The sequence below is a fragment of the Pinus tabuliformis genome, chromosome 4_2, assembly GCF_031772625.1.
Source record: "Pinus tabuliformis cultivar Carrire ecotype Pingquan chromosome 4_2, CPIR1, whole genome shotgun sequence".
Taxonomy (NCBI): domain Eukaryota; kingdom Viridiplantae; phylum Streptophyta; class Pinopsida; order Pinales; family Pinaceae; genus Pinus; species Pinus tabuliformis.
Window position 1 is genome coordinate 553,963,593 of NC_142304.1, and position 18,236 is coordinate 553,981,828.

Genomic DNA, 18,236 nt, shown 5'->3' on the forward strand with positions numbered 1-18,236 from the left:
CTCCAAATAATTCAATAAAAAATAATTTATACTCCAAATAATTCAATAAAAAATAATTTATATTTCTTTTTTTAAAGAAAAAATCAAATTTTTATTAAACGAAATAAAAAATTATATAGTATATGCATAAAGCATTCATTTTTACTCTATAATTTACAGATCATAGAGCCCATAGGATATAAAATATACTATCTTGTCAAAGAAACAATTTATATTTCTTTTATTAACCACTTATTTTCAATAAATAATTTAACCTTTTAAATAATAAACTTCAATTATTATTCCTATTATATTTATAACTACAAAACTATTACAATCAAATATTCACAGACAGATATATCTTATTACATTAAAAAAAATATAGCATTACAACTATAGTATCTTTATGATCATGAAATATTATTCAATATTAATATTTTTTTAATTAAAAAGAAATGGTATGTTATATTATTAAAATTTTTCCTTAATTAATTTTTTGGTTGTTCTTATTTACTTAATCTTAGACTATTCAATTTTTTCTGCTTTTCTTATTTTTATATTATTTATACGTTTTAAAAAAAAAGTGATTTGAAACTATAAAATTATTTAAATAAATATTAAAGTTTAAATAATTATAATAAAAATTTAGTAAATGGTCAATGGAAACCTTCCAAATAAGATAAAATGGTCACGTTGGAAACCCACAGACAGCTCATACACACCACCCCAACCTATTGCACTGTATGTGAAGCCTTTTTTTTATGTCCTTGTTTTTTTTTTTTTTTTTTTTTAATTAAAAGAAAGGCACAACATGAAAAGCCAAAAATCCCCACTCCCACCACCGGCATGCCTTCCACATAGGACAGCCAATTCCCGGTCAAGCCCCCTAGCCCTGCACGGCCCAGCCGGTGTCCACCCGTCGCCGCGGATCTGAAATATCTACCGCCGGTAGCCCGTGACCTGTGCCCAATTATGTAGGAGGCCTACCTCCCGAGCCGGTGGAAGAAGGGGAGTGGAGTCCTCCATATATTGGCACAGACATTTTTAAACCGCGGCCTGAAAAATCCTCTTTGTGAAACAAGGAAGGGACCAAAAACCCTCCTCACCCTATTACATAAACAGAAAGCTCTATCTTCCCCTTTGGGCCGACGGGGTTTCTAGCTTTTCTGGAACTGGGAGGCTTCAGCAACCCATATTTAGCAGCTCGGGTTTTGCCGGATTTAGCAGCTCCAAGGCCAAATCTAAAGTTGTTTCAGCGGAAGAAATGTCGGCCAGATATATGAACTTCTCGCCATCAGCGACACACTCCCCGCAGCTCCCTGGAATGCGTTCTGCAAGCATTGCCATAGCCGAGCATGACAAGTGAGTCTCTTTACTTTTCCAGCGGAAAATTAGAAAAATTTAATTTTAAAACCCCAAATCTCGATGGATTTAAACTTCAGTCATCCGATTGATCTAGGGATCTCTTCGTAGTAGGCGGCATGAAATGGCCTTGTGGAAATCTCAACCAAACGCATGTGTTTTCATTTCAGATTTTTTTTCTGTTAGTGAAATGTTCTTTATTTTAGTGGGTTTTCATTAAAATAAAATAAAAATTCTTTTTTGATTTTTTTTTATTTCCGTTTAGTATGAATCGCATTGTCTGATTTGCCATTGGATTTGTTCGATTCTCGTGTTTCTGTTGGACAAATTTGAGTCTTCTTTCTGGCGTTTCGACCAAAATATTTCTTTAAATAAAAAGTTTGATTGGATTGTCGAGGGCATTAATGATCATTTTGTGATGCTTAATGTTGTATTATTATTATTACTATTATCGGTTGCAGGGGGATTTCGGTTTCGGTTCTGGTTTATTTGTGTATTGGACGATTTGGAGAATCTGTTCAATTTAGAGGGTTCGCTTACAGGTTTTGTTGGGTTTTGCTCATCATTGGTTGGTCCATGGTTTTAATTTTGTTTTAAAGTTTTTAAGCGCTTCCTTTGAACTCAGTAGAAGCATTGGCTGTTGGTGATGGTTTTGGGAGTTTACCTCAACTATCCCAGCTTTGAATCCCAGTTCCTTGGTCGTTGCACCTTCTCACGTCTACCGGGGAACCGCAGAGCAACATTTCCTAGGACATTGACTCACTACCGTCCAAAAATTGGGTGTTTCTGTTAAAATAAATCTCAGCAGAATTATTGCAATTTGCCCAAAGAGGTCGTTCACTGTAAGTGGTCTTCTTATGCAAACATAATGACTCCACTACGGTCCAAAAATTGGGTGATCCTATTAAAATAAATCTCGGTAGAATTATTGCAGCTTGTCCAAAGAGGCAGTTCACTCTAAGTGATCTTCTTATGCAAACAAAATGACTCTCGAGGGGCAAGTTATTAACAAAAGCACTTCCATTTGGCTATAAGCTGCTGTGACACGGTGCTGTTATTCTCTTAAAGTCACTTAGGACATGAACATTGCCCCATCTTCTTATTCCTGTTTTTGGAGCAACTGAATTTTGGAGGGTGGACTTCATTCTTATTTTAATATCAACTTGAAAAAAATAGTATGCAGTTAATCGGTAGATTCATTGTTAAGAATTTAAAGAGATTCATAATAGATCTAGAATAATACTGTGAACCTTAAACCTGTCTGAAGACTTTTCCGAATTATGTTATAAAGTCTTAATTGCATATTAAAAACTAATGCTTTTCTATTTTAGAAGTTGCTTCAAGAAACACTTCCTGAAGGCAGAGGATTCACTGCATGACATGGACTTCTTTTGGCCTAGGTGCGGGTCTGAGGGGTGCCTATTCTTCCAAAGCCACTTGGGACTGGCACTCAGCCTTATCCTTGTTTGAGAATTCTCCATCATCTCGTTGGTAGTTATCGAAGGATCTGGGGAAAATTCTCCATCATCTCATTTCTTTGTCGCATGAGGGCTTCCTTGAGCAACGACTTAATAGGATCTCCTACTCTGTCATCTCTCTTTTATTGTGCCATGTTGTGTAATGACTCTTGGCTACTTGTTTAACCAGCGGGGGCACTGTGATGTGGAATGATGTTTTGTCATGCACAGATTTTCTCCGGAAGGAAGTGAATCAAATCTCATCTCTTGTGTCATGGAAGATGAGATATCTCAATGATTTGATGCAGAGTGATTACTTGTTAAAACTTCATTGATTTACTAATGGATACTTATTACATGCAAGTTGGATTTTGAGGTGCACCTGCTAAACACCAATTTGTAGCCGAAGACATTTTATCCAAGCCAGAGATACGATCAATGCAGCACACATGGTTGTCAAAGGTCTGACCAGAGGCATTGCAACACTTAATGGGAAATTGAAACAGACATTTATCGTACAGGAAAATGCCCATGCAGTCACAAATAAACCCGTGGCTCTGCCAATAATGGGAAGCTGGTGGCATGAGATACCTTCGATTGTTTGGGGGTGAGTGGCTGGGCAAAAGTTTTAAGATTCAACAAGCTTGGCATTATTTTTTCAGGGATTGGTGTTATCCTGCAACAGGCTGCTGTAATTCTTTGGCATGACAGTACCTCGATCATAAAGAATGTCAACCACTAAATAAATAACAGCTGGAGTCAAAATAAGCATGGTCCCTGCCCGTATTTATTTCTCTGGAACTTCCTGAGGTTGTCATTGCAGAATTATAGAATTTAGACAAGTTCAATCCTGTCAGCCTTAGCAACCATATTTTTTGGAAGATATCAGAAATACCTTTGCAGCATATATTGGCAAGGAATCTTTGAGAATACCTTTTGAATAAGTGAATGTAAACCAGGAACCATCTGGATTCTGAAGTAAATAAATAATCCATTAAGACTCAAGACTGATCACTGAAACATGTGAGATAAACTACCTGCCTCCTAAAAATACGTGTTGCAGCTCTGTTGGTTCTTATAATGAATGTTCTGGTTCCACTGATCAACACATTCACTACAGCGAGCTTCTAATCACTAGCAAGACCAGATGCTATTTGCTGAAATACCCAAAGATAAAAGTCTTTCACCCACCATGGTCATTTACAACCAAATCATGCATTATCCAATTCTCTTATGTCATCTGAAGGCTGTGCTTGGATCAGGAGTGTAGTCAAGCTCCTTGTTACAGTCCCTCACAAGTAGCTTCACATGCTTGTATTCAAAGAAACGCCAGGGAATAAAGTGATATCTTTTGGGGATTGTGTGAGAATTTCCATTTATCGATGCATTTGTCTTTGATGTAATACTTCCACTCATTTTCTATTTCTCAAGATTAAAGGATTCTTTTAAAGGTGGGAAATATGTATTATGCATGTATACAGGCTAGGCAAAAGCTGCAATACATATATTTAAATATAAAATCTATGTATATAGAGTCTAGCCCAATGTTCCACCAAGATCCGGGATGGGGGAGTGTGGGAGGAGGGAGATGCTCATGGGGATGTGTGGAAGCTCTCCCAAGTTTTCGAGAAATTCAGGCGGGATTGGGGGATGTTGAGGTCCTTAGCAATAGGGGTCCCTGCCTTTAAAATATATAAATCAAAATAATAATGATAAAATCCCAAAAATATCAATTCATCCCTTGCAAATTCATCATTGTGAAATATTAATACTAGACAGTAAACAGTATAATGGTATCAAATTTAAAATTTGTAACATGATTCAGATTCAGTAATGAAATACATTGATTCATAAACCATAAATGATAAAAAATAGTAAAATATCAATACATAGATTGAAAATTTAAATTCATCTTTCTAGAATCTAATTAGTACTAAGAAAAATAATAGATACTGATGTCTGAAATAGTAAGTTGAAATTACTCAGAAGACTTGGTCTGAGCCTTGAGGTCTAGATACAAGGCTCAACATTATCTAGAGTCAAGACTCAAAAGTTCAAAACTGAAAATTAACAATGGGCAAGGAGCGTTGCAACTAAAATGAGCATCAAGGAGTGAAAGTGAATAAAAGTGAAAGTGAAGTAGGGTTTTTCTAATATATATATATATATATTTTTTTTCTTTATAATTTCTGCTTTTTATTTTCCCTTTTTTAAGCCTTTACAGGCAAAAATTTAGAGTGATATTTGGGAGATGCCCAGAAGAACCCTTTTTTTTGGGGTGGGAGGGGTTTTGCCATGAAGTATCCCTTTTTTCGGCCCGGGGGGTGGGGGACACCTAGAGGTCTCCCTTTTGGGGAAATGATTTGTGGGGAAATGTTTCCCCAGGTGTTGACCTGTCCTTGGAGTGGGAAACATGGGGGGGTGTGTCCATGTTTCCTAGTGGAAGGGTGTGATGTCCCACGTTTCCTAGTGGAAGGGTGTGATGTGATGTTAAAAAAATGCTGAAGCAATTTGACTATATACTGTCTCAGAAAATGAAACTCCGGCATGCAGATTTTCCATTCTGTACATGCTATAGTCAAGTTTGCAAGCTCACTTTTTTCATGATTTGACCAGTCCAAAATATTTTTGTTTTAATGATTAAAGTGAGAGATTTTGTGGATTATATCAGTTTTAAATTTTATGCATTGTTTTTAAAATTTTGCCTTACACATGCAAACTTTATTCTTGTGCAATGTTTATATTTGCATCCAGATAATACTCTTTTTCTAGTGCGGGAATATGAATGGGGATTGTTGGAAATATAGATTCACGAAACATTCACTTAGAAGTCCATACATTCTTTTTTTAATTGGAATATTATTTTAGATGTCTATACCTGCCATTTTCAATTATTGTTTGCATCTAGTGGTAGGTAATTTACCAATTAATGTGTAATTGCCGTTAAGATAACTTATAAAGTGTTTGATTCTTCAAGCAGGTATCTTACTGAGCTGCTTGCTGAACGGCAAAAACTTAGTCCTTTTATGCAAGTTTTGCCACAATGCTGTCGGCTGCTGAACCAGGGTACGTTATGGGCCTATTTTATCAATGTCTGCATTACGAAAAACATACTAGTGGAGAACAGTGTCAACGATTTTGCTACATTTCATTCCTTATTACATGAATTTCTTGTTTCCATGTATTCCAATGTTACTAATAGTAGACATCTTTTGAATGTTTATTCATGGTGTTATGGGACTGTTTCCATAGTGTAATTTACTAACATCTATAACTTTTTTGAACTGTTTTGTGAAGTTTACATCAGCCTATTGAAAGATTGACAATAGCTCGAGGAAGATTTTGGCAATATAGAAGGTGTCAATTGCAGCAAATAGTTACTAACTTTAAAGGCCATGATGTTATGGACAGTTTGACTATTACAGTTAGAGGTTCAGCGAGGAAGTCGAGCTGTATTTTTTTTATTTGGATCTTTGTTATTGTTTTGACATTCAGGATAACTTGTGCCCTCATTCCTCAGCACATTGTTCTATCTATCAATCTTAATTTTTTTTAAAGTGTCAATTAGTATGCAACATCCTGGCACCATATTCTGCACCAAGGTGATTGTAGGGTCCAATATTGTGAGAATCACTAGTGTCTCATTCCACTGATAACAGGTTAAGAAGTCATTAGCATCTTATTCCATGGATAACAGGTGCTGATGAATTAATGTAGGGCGTTATTGTTAAGAAGACACTGGATATCCATTATTCACTCTATGCAGGAGACTGCTTTTCTTACCATTCCTTTGAGTTTGAGATCCATTATGCAATCATTGCAACTGAGATAATGGCAACAGTTTACTGTTGTGGAATAAAGTATTAGGTGACTAGCCATGTGGAATAGAGAATTTAACAAGAAGCCATATATTAGTCAAATAACTGTTTCTTCAATAAAACTACAGAAGGGAATAAGATCTTGGTTCAAACTTTAAATCAGTGAAGCACCACCCTTATTAAGCCTGCGGGTAAGAACAGGTCAGAAGGGAGGACGGGTGACCCTCATTAAACCCACGTTCTTTACCCTTACCCAGCAGGTTTTGTACAAGACCTGTTTACCCTTAGGGAATAAGATCTTGGTTCAAACTTTAAATCAGTGAAGCACCACCCTTATTAAGCCTGCGGGTAAGAACAGGTCAGAAGGGAGGACGGGTGACCCTCATTAAACCCACGTTCTTTACCCTTACCCAGCAGGTTTTGTACAAGACCTGTTTACCCTTATAAGACCCGTGGGTAGCCTATAAGACTCCCGTCGGACCCCTATAAGACCCTTCGGGCAGCAAAATCCCCAAACTGTCCAAAAAATTGTTTTTTCTTTTTTTGTTAATTGGTTTCGGAAATGAGGTGGAGGAAAAGGGAAATTGGAGGGAGTCGTGCAACATTGGTATTAACCATTGATGGTTTGAGGAAACGATATTCTCTTGGTTTTGGCTTGTATTGAAGATCTTTGAACAGCAATATGATTAGCAAAGTTTCATCTTATGTCTGGCATTCCATCTTCTGTCTCTTATTGATTTATATCCCCAGGATTCATGTTTAATGCTACTGCAATAAGAATTTGAAGCTAAGTGTGGTTTTTGTCACTTGGAAAAAGGCTTTGGATGAGGTGCATTGTATCTAAGGCTTTTGTTGCTTTTACTTAGTGGTTGACAGATATGTTATTGATTATCAGACTAAAGTAGGAGCTTGTCTTAATGTTATTTCAAGTTCATTCAAGCACATCTTTGGAAGGGCCTTTTACTCTTTTATTTCCAACCATATTAAATCTGCAACCATTACTAATTTTCTGCATGTTACAGCAACAATTATTTCTCCCAATATTTATCATCCATAACAAGTTCTCTTTATTGCATCATAGCTCCATATGCCCTTTGGGATATTTGGCACTATTCTTTCCCCATCAATCACCTTTAAAATAAAGCTAATAAACTCGATAAAAATTTATTTTACCAAAGTAACTTTTCACTTCACACATCTTGGTCATGAGTTATGGCCTTAGTAGTCCCTATGATGGATTAGTTCTTTCAATTTGCAATCCCATTTTGCTTTGGTTTTTCTGGAACAATTAGTCTCCACTTGATTTTTGCCTCCTTGTATAAGCCCTCGTACTCCTTGGGGGTATAATCAATCCCATTGTCTAATTTCAAGACTTCGATCCTCTTCCTTGTTTGGTGTCAACTAGAGCTTTGAACTCCTAAAACTTGCTAATGACCTCATCCTTGGTCTTTGAGAAGTAGATCCAAATCTTTTGAGAGAATTCATCGATAAATGAAACATATTACATGCTTCCTAATATTCATGCTAATAAAATTAGTCTATAGACATCCAAATGCACCAAGTCTAAAATCTCCTTAGACCTATGCTCATTGCATGGGAAAATAGCCTTGGCATGCTTGCCAAGTGTGCACCCTTTCCATACTCGTTGTTGAATGCTGAACTCTGGAATACCTGTTACTATCTCCCTTAGATAGGGAGTACTTTATGATGCAAGCACCTCATCGTCTTGTGCCACAAGCACAACTCATACAAGCCATTTTCGTTATGTATTAGGGATCGAATAGGTTCATCCTACGACTTGTATTAATTGCCTTCACTAACCACCTATCACTTGTGCTGCTTCTAGGTTAGATTCCTTTAGCCTGATGAGGACCTACTAGGTCTTGAACTCTACTGCATGGCTCCTATTCCCCATAACTTAAATTGAAAGCAAGTTCTTCATGAGAGCTGGAACAAACAGAGCATTGTTAAAGTCTAAAAGGTTACTTGATTGGAACTAGAAGGGAATGGTACCGACTCTTGCTACTGAGTACTTGACATCATCACCAAGTTCTACTTGAAGCCTTGAGTTGTGCCCTTTCAGATTGGAAAAATCTATTGAGCTCATGTCATATGCCGATATACCCCATTGTCCACATACCAAGTATCCCTTGGAAATGTGTTGGTAGAAAGGCAAGATGCCATCGAGAAATCCTTCTGGAATTTGGTAGAAAACTCATTCCTTTGAGTTTCTGCAGAGGTTGCCATTTGCTTTTGCTACTACTGCCCTTTACTCTTCTTCTCATTTGGACACTATGATGCCCAATGCCTATGCTTATGATAAATGATGCATTCGATCTTGCTCAAGTCCATCTTCCTTGGCCATGAATTTGACTCCTCATTATAGATATGAGATGATGTTATGAATTATTGCATATATTGTGGTTTTTATAACTTATAAGGATTGGAATTGTCATTAGTTTCTTTTTTGTGGTTAAAATTCACCACAATTTAAGTTGATGCCTCGGTGAGTCTTATACGAGTTGATGCCTCACCGAGTCTTATACGAGTATGAGTCGTGCAACATTGCTTTAAATAGCCTATATCCCAAAGAATTCCTTTTCTGAAGTTGTATTCAGTTTGTGACGATAATAATTTTTTCTATATGATTGCAAAGATTGACTTCTCATGGGACATTTTTCTGCTATTTGTCCCCATTGTCGAAGAGGATACCTCCTTTGTGTTGAGATTCCAATGCCCCATAAGGTTTAGTCAAGCAAAAAATGATGAAGCGTCTGTGAAATATTTTGACAGAAAACTATTATCATTTATTGACCTCTCTATTGACCCATAACTGCCATGATTTGATGCCAAAACGTGAAGCATTGGTCTAAAGTTTTTATGAGTTGGTGAAGAAATGACTTTGGTCTGGCTAAGTTCGGAGTTAGAACAATTTAGCAGTTTTGTAAGCATAGACATACTGGACCTAACAGTTGAGAGCAGGATTGAAACAACTGAGATGTACAGAAGTGGAGGAAAAAGAATACACTTCAACAAGACATGCTTATGAAAGGTCAAAATCATGCTGCAGATGATTGAGAAAAGTGACAAATTTTCTATAACTGTTAACAAAAAATGTCCAGACTGAGTAAGACCCCATGGAATTATAAAAACTCCTTTATTCTATGAATAAGGTACTAGAAATTCTGCTTTTGAAGCATAGATGTTAGAAAAGAAGGTACACAGATCCATAAACCCAAATGATCTCTGTTATAAGAGCTTTTGTAACCATAATCACTATGGTCACATCACATCATGTGCATGAGTTGGGTAATATGGTATATGCACATTTTTGGAAGAAACTTAAAGATATTGACTATTTCTAAAAGATATTGACTATTTCTATGACATGTTTCTATTATGAGTGATTTAGAGATTTAGCTATGTATGAGTGATGGCTTGGATTTGCCCTTATTGAATAGAATTTAGCACAGACGGAGAGTGCATTTTGTACTTACAAGCATTGAATTGACATCCAGCACTATATGGAGATACCTCAAAATTTTGGAGATTGTTTGGGTTGTTTTGTATGTACAACCATATTGATGTTCTTTTGTTAATAGCAGCAAAGGAAAATCGGCAACCAAGCTATTAGATCCTGCAAATGGATGAAAGTTTTCCTCGTAGCTTGTCAATTGAAGTATAGGAATGACACAGCAATAAATTATTCTTTCATATTTGTGTTCAAATGAGCAAAGAGAAAGATATATGCCTTTGGTGCAGTTATATCAAATGGGCGAGGGAGGTGAATTGAACCTCATCCATAAGAAACTATTACCTGTGAGCACGTTAAAATATTAATCAGAGTGTAGTTTGTTATGTGTATATTTCTATGTAAAATGTATGTCAGATGACTGTCAATTATTTCCTGCAGGTGCATCCACTTTCCCCTCAGATGTGATATTTGTCTAGTGGAAATTCTCCTTATCATGTTTTAAGTCTTACACTTCAGCAGTACATGGTGGAAGGTGATCAATGGAAGAGATAAAATTGATTCAGCCTATTGCGCAATAGTTATTGATGGAGATTTCTACTCAGTAATCACGTTGTTGAATCATGTAACCTGACTTCTGTTCATAACACATGCCAGATGCTGCAGGTGGATTATCCTGGCTTTATAGAACCTCATGAAGTGATACACATAGCCAGATGCTGCAGGTGGATTATCCTGGCTTTATAGAACTTCATGCAGTTATCACTTCAGTGCGTTTTTTAACTTTTACTATGATCCCTTGAAGCAACTAGACAATAAATGTATTAAAGAGCTTCTGTAAATGCAGATCATGAGACTGGGAATGAACTATTTGGTCCTTGGGTAGTGGGCAAGTGCAAAGTTGCAAACCCAACAAATATGCTTACAGGTTCTGAGCTGAGAGAGTGGATCAATTTGTACTCAAGTTTGAATATCTGCTGGAAAAAAAAGATTTCTTGTTGGAAGTTAGGGCTGATGGGTTTTTGTTGCAGCTCAATATTTTTAAAACCTCAGAGGTATTTTGGAAATATTTATAAAACATCCCTATTATACACTGGTCATTAGTAGTTCACTAGCAGTTGGCTAATTAGCTTTGTATTGCAATTTTTCATGGTATATGAGCTGTACTTAACCGGGGATTTAATAAGAAGAGTATCATGGATAAGGTTCATCATGATACAGTAACTGCAGTGACATTGAATGCAGTTTTGTACATGAATCTATCATAGTTGCATTTGAGGACTGATTCAAACAGTTACTACATTCATCTAATCATTTGTATTATTTACCCGAAAATGTTTCAGAAATGCAATTCAATGTGTTTTTGGGTCATTTGTTCACGGGTATACTTATGTTTACCAGGAATAGTATAATCTTTGAAATTCAGTATGTTCTGAATCTTTTGATAGAAATTGATGTAGGTCACTGGTGTACTATAGTTTGTGTGGATGTTATGAATGCTTCTTGGCATATGACTAACATGACATAATTGCAACCCATAGAATTATGAAATCAAACACGACAGAATTACAACCCACAGAATTAAGAATTCAGCTCTTATTTGATTCAGAATTTGGAACAATTATCTTTCATCATAAATTGTGCCCCAAGTTGTGTGTTGTGTGTGTGTGTGTGTGAGAGAGAGAGAGAGAGAGAGAGAGAGGTGTCTTTTATTGGGCATCTTATTTTTAGAATTTTGACCATTTGGAGAAATTGGGAGTTTTGCTTTTGTATTAAAGCTATTTTATTTGTGTGTGATTGGTCCATAAAGCTTCCAAGAGGGATATTTTTTCTAATAAGTCTATGATAGGTATGATGTCACGAACATTTCTGTCTTATTTGTTTGCCACGGGAGTCAGCCTTTGTAATCATACCCAGCTTTGTCAGCAGTCGAGTTTCTCATAATTCTGTATTGAAGGAATAACTGAAGTTACAGCTAAAAGGAATGGACTTAGCTCTGAAGAATGGAATCCCACAACCAGACAAGCTAGCAGTAGTAGCTATTGGTAGGGAATCAATGTTAGATCAACATGTCTTAATGGTTAGCAATGCATAAATTCTCACTGACTTAATGGGATCAAGGTTCAACAGCTGATATGTTATTGGTATGTGTTGCATGGGCCCTTGCTATCTAACAAACTTGAGACTTGTAAAGATGTCCTTATGACTTGGTGGTACAATCCAAGTCGTCTGTTGCCATGGTTCCAGAGGAAAATATGCACCTGTTCTTGAGTTTTTCTGTGGTCCACATGTCTAATATGCTTTGGAGGCTTCAATAGAGAAGGGGGCCATTACTAAAGTTGCAGTGCAAAGGAGGGGCAAAGGAAGCTTTTAGCAATGAATGCTGGCAAGTCAGCTTAAGTAGCAGATGTTGATTGCGAATCAACAACAGATGTTTTTACTGCCAGTTGACATGCTTTCTGAGTGATCAAGCGACTTTAAAAGTTGGATAACTTCTGGAAAGACGTGTTGTGAAGTCTTAGACTGGCAGTGAGAACAGTAGTGTTAAGACTGAAGTTAGGTATGACAGATTTTAATTAACAATGAGTTCTTTGGATTAATATAAGTATGTGTCCGGCCTTCTTGTGGTTTGTATATCTAACTGATATATGCTTTTTAGGCCCCGGTGGAGGGCTTTTTGCACATGTAATATTAGAATTTTGTGTATGCTGTAAGTTGCTTCTTAGTGCAGTCTGATTACCTGGGCAATAATTTCATCAACATATTTATGCCATGGCCAGGTGCACAGGTGTCACGCAAGCTGACCTCTGACATAGAGTTCTATTTTGTTTTCTGGAGTGAGCAGTGGTTCATATCTGTAGGTCATCATCTTGAAAATTTCACCGTATACCATATTTGACATTATAAAGTTGCTGGTTCCATTGAGTTGAATTTCATAGTCATCCTGTATAAGAAAAACATCTGGAAGCTAATCACTGCATCTTTGTTATACCCAATCAATATTGCCATGTTTATGCCTTTGTTCCAGTTGTAATTCCTGTAAACATTTCTGGACCTGGATCTACATGTCAAAGTGCCTTCACAATGAGGAATAGGAGAAATTGACTCTATATCAGAGGTTCTAATTTAATCTATTTGGAGGCTATATATTTTGTAAAGTGCTACTGTGCTTGAGCCATAACATTGCCTTGATTGGCGTATAGCACTATCGTATCTCTTATCCATTTCAGACTAACTAATTTCTTAGTGAATTCTCGAGCATCTCTCTTATCCATTTTAGACTAACTAATTTCTTAGTGAATGCTCCAGCATCTGATTTAACAGGTACACATTCTTATTTTTGAAGGTGGGTTGTGAAACAGAAATAGTGCGGGTAACTGCATTGTTGGGGAATTCATCTTTTTTAGACCACAATGGGCCTGAGCATGGTAGCCCGTTGACTCACGGAGGATTACTTTCAAATGGAGGAGTGGACATGAATGGATGGGCTGCTTACCAATCAGAAGTACGGATACTAACCATTAACATGTATTTTTTTTGGTGTGTCTTGTTTGTTCTGTAAAACTGTTGCTGACTTCATTTGCATAGGTCCTTGAAAGTTCAATGTGTGATAAGACTATACTTTGTATTGCAAAATGTTCTGACAAATTGAATTATAGTTTGAAAGCATCTTTCTATAACAATTTTATGTGTTGTGCTTTTAGATGTGATGGAAAATCACTTAAATATCAATTCCACTTGACCAAATACAGTTAACTCTTTTCCTATGGTTAAATTCTAGCCTGTTAATTGAAATAGTAGTCAGGAGTAGATGTCTATATTTGGCATGAAAATGTAGTTAATATGGTCCTGTGGAATTAGCTGTTGGTGGTTCCTGATATCAATCACTTTTGAACTGCCTAATATCTTGCTAAAACTAATGGTGCATTGCATAGACTTGCGTGAGGTTTGTGATGCTTGATGGATGTGCATATGACATAATTTCAGACTGGACAACATTAGTAACTATTTTCTAGATTTATTTGGTAGCCTGTTGTAACTATTGCAGCATTCATTGAGGCAATATTTTCATTTTGTCATGACTTTTTCATCTACATGTATGTGTCTATGACAGTGCGGATTTGTATTTAGACTTTGCATGTCTCAACACAGCATCTCATTTGAAATCATCATGCAGTAGTTTCTTTTCGCAAAGTCAGCTTTAATAGGTTACATGATATTAAATTATAAAATTCTTTGTTTTTGTTTGGTTAGTTGTTTTCTCTTTGGAAAATATCATAATTTATTTTCTGAGTAAGAATGAAAATTATATATTGTATATGCTTATAGCATTCATATATCGTATATGCTTATAGCATTCATACAACTTTATTCTGTCTCCTTACAAGAGGCCTGCCAACACTATTGCTATTTTGTGGTGGATTAACTTTCAAATAACTGTAGGACAGGTTATATTTAGCCATTACATTTGGTTTTCATTGTTATATTCTCATCGGTAGTGAATTTCCATCATTATGTAGTGTATTCACATCAGTGGAGGGCACCTTATGGGGTTTAGTACTTCATTTTTTCATGCAATTTATAGTTATTGCCAGTTCATGTAGAATTTTTGTAGTTCACTTGGAGATGCATTAGCATTGTCAATGGTTTACTAATCTTTGTACATTTTACGGTTCCATTTGCCAACTTTGGCCATTAGTATATTAAATTAAATTGATGGCAAGTTTGTATGTATATTATCAGTTGCCTCTGTCATTGTTGTTTTACTATCTTGTTACATTGTCATGCTTCATTATATTTCCACTGAAGAAGAGGATGGTATGCTAAACTTTCATTCTTTATCCAGAGGTCAACTTATAAATTTTCTAATAACCCAAGTTTCCCTCAATGCAGAGGCTGAGCATGTTACAGGCATCCCCTCATGGTTGGCATGGAGCACCAGGTGGAGGTTCTAGTGGAATTATTGTTAAAAAAACCATCAGAGTTGAAGTTCCAGTTGACAAATATCCTAACGTAACAAAATCTGCCACCTTGAGATGATCTAAGATTCTAAATTGATTGCTTATAGTGTTTGACAAATTTATGTAGAACGTGTTGGTTCTGGAAGGCATTTCTGAAGGTGTGTTTGTTTTAATTGCAGTTTAACTTTGTTGGACGTCTCCTTGGTCCTAGAGGGAACTCACTAAAAAGAGTTGAAGCCGCTACTGAATGTCGAGTTCTAATCAGAGGACGGGGTTCAATTAAAGACCCTTCAAGGGTAATTTCAATATCCCCGGTATTGTTTTCTGTCTCGTCTCCTTTTTATTGCAATGTCTGGTTTTTTAGAAAGTTAAAAGTCTCTAAGCATCTGCGTGTGGTGGCAGGAGGACATGATGAGGGACAAGCCAGGGTATGAGCATCTCAATGAGCCTCTGCACATCCTTGTGGAGGCAGAATTGCCTGCAAGTATCATAGATGCTCGCTTACTGCAAGCACGAGAGATACTAGAAGAATTGCTGAAACCTGTAGTATGTGTTGATTTTTGACAAACAGGATCATCTTTGCTGGTTTTGAATTTATACAGGATATCATTTTTGTTGTCTACAGTAAACTTGAAATTTGTCAGTCTTCCAAGTCATTTTTTTTCACTCAAATCTTTTGACTTAATGCAGGATGAGTCTCAAGATTTTTTCAAGAAGCAGCAATTAAGAGAGCTGGCCATTCTGAATGGTACATTGAGAGAAGATGGTTCGTCCATGGCTGGTTCAGTATCTCCATTCAACAGCAGTAACCTGGGAATGAAAAGGGCTAAAACCAGGGGGTAGATACCTGATGTATTGGCTTATGCCACACTCATTTTTTTGGGACTTCCTAGTTGTCTGGAAGAATTCCATTATTTTGTTGTTAGTTCTCATCCAAGTGGTCCGGTAGTATAGTTTAATGAGTATATTGATAGTCTTTCCAGATGTGTACCTCAATATAAAGATGTATGCTGCTGGTTGGTTATGAGGGGGTTTTAGGAACAGTGGTTTCTGAGGTGTGGGTTTTACCCTTTTTCCCGTACAAATCAAATGTGTAATATTTATTACTCTTGTATTATTATATCAAGAAGGCAGAGTGCAAGAAAATTTTTGTGATAAGCACTGGAGGAGTGGGATATTTGACTGTACAAATTTGGGATCATAATTTTCTTGAGAAGCAGTTTGTGAACCTTATTTCTTGCTGCATTCCCATAGCAGTTGTCCTGTATGCTTCTATGACGGGAAAGGATTCCAATAATGTACACACCACCCATTCGACCAGTTAGTCTATTTAGTTAATATGCATTAAAAATAAAGTGTAAGGATAATTTATCCTAGTGTATAGATTGTATGTTTAGATTAATATTTGATTACCTGGCATACTCTGGTTACTTTTGTTGGCATTGTTCCATCTGGTCATGACATTCAAAGGAGAGTTAGAATTTGTATGTTGGTGGACTCTGAAGTGTACAAGAAAGTTAGAGCAGTAATCTGAGCTCCCATCATTTTTATGGTGGCTTTTTTTACTAGAATTTACATGTCATTGCAACTGGGTCCTCTTATGTACATGTTGGTTGGGCCTGTAAATACAGGTTGGCAAGCTTGCATCCTAAGCCGGAGGTCTGCAGTTCATATTTTGATGGGCCTTTGTGTGTTTACAGCCTCTAGTTTTGGGGGCACCGATGAATTTGGCACCATTTTGCCACATTTAAATGCGTCTCTCTTTACATATTTTTACAGTATTTCATGATTTACAAATGTGTTTTCTGGTCACCGGATTAGTTTCAGGCTGGGTATCCTGAGTTTTAATTTAAATATTCTGCTGTATGTGTTTTAGATCAGATGAACGACTCTACTGTGGGTTCTGGAAGCATCAGCTATCGGGAGGGATTGTCAGGCCTCTTTTGATAGTGTATTAGAAGCTAGAACGTTCGATTATGTAATCTGAACGTTATGATGATTAAGACTGTCGAGTCTTTATTTGTTTCATAGTTGCATAAACAGTGAATCCCTACATGGTAAACCCGCAGATTTCATTTTGTTACAAAACTGAAACCTGCAGATCTATATTGATCAGTTAAACAGTGAATATTACTGGTTTTATTTGCAACATCCCTTGAATTTGGTGGAAAACAACCTTTCAAGCTCACTCATGCTACCACCTTTATACATATGGCCAAATCATGTAATAAAAGTTACATAAATTTTATGAGGAAACATTTGGATAATAAGATATTAAAATATTGTTCAATTATTGATTCAAATGTTGGGCTATACGGGGGCTGCTCGTTAAAAATAATTTTACATTTAAACGAGTTGATATACTTTTCTGGGTTTTCTTTCTGGTCATATTCTAGAATTGGATGGAATTTGATAGAGACAGCAGGTTGAGACACTGGCATGTGTGGTACTGGAATGTTTGAATCATTATTAGTTATAACAAAATCAAATTGTGCTTTGTATAGTGGCATCTTTCTGACAATTTCATTGGGCAATTCATCTTTTCAAGCAAGAAAAACGTCAGAGTACTTTGGTGGATGTGATGGGGCATTTTCCTTTTCATGATTTATTGTTGTTTTCTTCTTAGAAGTGTAATTATCCACCTGTTGAGCACAATTAGTAGTTATATTGTTCGGAAAGTATTCTGTAGCAGGCAGTTGATTAAAGAAGGGTTCCAGGACATTTTATCCCAATTGCTTTCAGGATGGAAAAGAACTTGGGATATGCAGTTGACTGTAATGTATTTTTAATTAATTTTAATGTTACATTGTAGAAGGATCAACAACTTATCCCCTGTAAGATGAAAGATTCCGTGTTTCCTAATGATAAATGTGATTATTACTTTAAGGAGTTTTGCTTCTATGACTAATTCTATTGGTGGCTTGCATGTTTTTCTCATCTTTTTAGCGTTTAGGCTGCTGCCCGAGTGTTTGTTGGGTACTTGTGTTTGTGTTTGTTGGGTAACATGTGTTTGTTTAGTAACTTTGTTATATATGTGTAGACTTCTGTTAACCGTATAGCCATGAAATTCTTATTGCGATGTCAAAGGTAGTGAATGGATTATGGATAACATCAATCCTGTTTCGCAGAAGGTTCTGTTACAGTTTGACAGAGGCAGGCATTACGATGAACAATAGTTGTAACATTT

General features: G+C 36.4%; 1 protein-coding gene across 2 annotated transcripts; it reads left to right on the forward strand.

Annotated features, from left to right (window-relative positions):
- The first annotated feature begins 997 nt into the window (after window positions 1-997).
- Window positions 998-16,430, forward strand: LOC149170466 (KH domain-containing protein At4g26480-like). 2 transcript variants are annotated; one of them, XM_089429026.1, is made up of 7 exons: window positions 998-1,341; window positions 5,779-5,864; window positions 13,451-13,593; window positions 14,982-15,101; window positions 15,229-15,345; window positions 15,452-15,595; window positions 15,740-16,430. In XM_089429026.1, exons 1-7 carry the CDS (start codon window positions 1,244-1,246, stop codon window positions 15,890-15,892), a joined length of 861 nt encoding a protein of 286 aa, XP_089285152.1. In that variant the 5' UTR covers window positions 998-1,243; the 3' UTR covers window positions 15,893-16,430. The 2 variants fall into 2 exon arrangements, with proteins under 2 accessions (XP_089285152.1, XP_089285151.1); XM_089429025.1 differs by having other exon boundaries at window positions 1,000-1,341; window positions 15,229-15,363.
- Window positions 16,431-18,236: the final 1,806 nt, after the last annotated feature.

Excerpts from the sequence above, each read along its gene's own strand:
- LOC149170466 (XM_089429025.1), top strand. The coding sequence starts at position 1,244 with ATGTCGGCCAGATATATGAACTTCTCGCCATCAGCGACACACTCCCCG. Across the intron at positions 1,342-5,778 it reads GCCATAGCCGAGCATGACAA|GTATCTTACTGAGCTGCTTG; the intron begins GTGAGTCTCTTT and ends TTCTTCAAGCAG. Across the intron at positions 15,596-15,739 it reads AAGAATTGCTGAAACCTGTA|GATGAGTCTCAAGATTTTTT; the intron begins GTATGTGTTGAT and ends GACTTAATGCAG.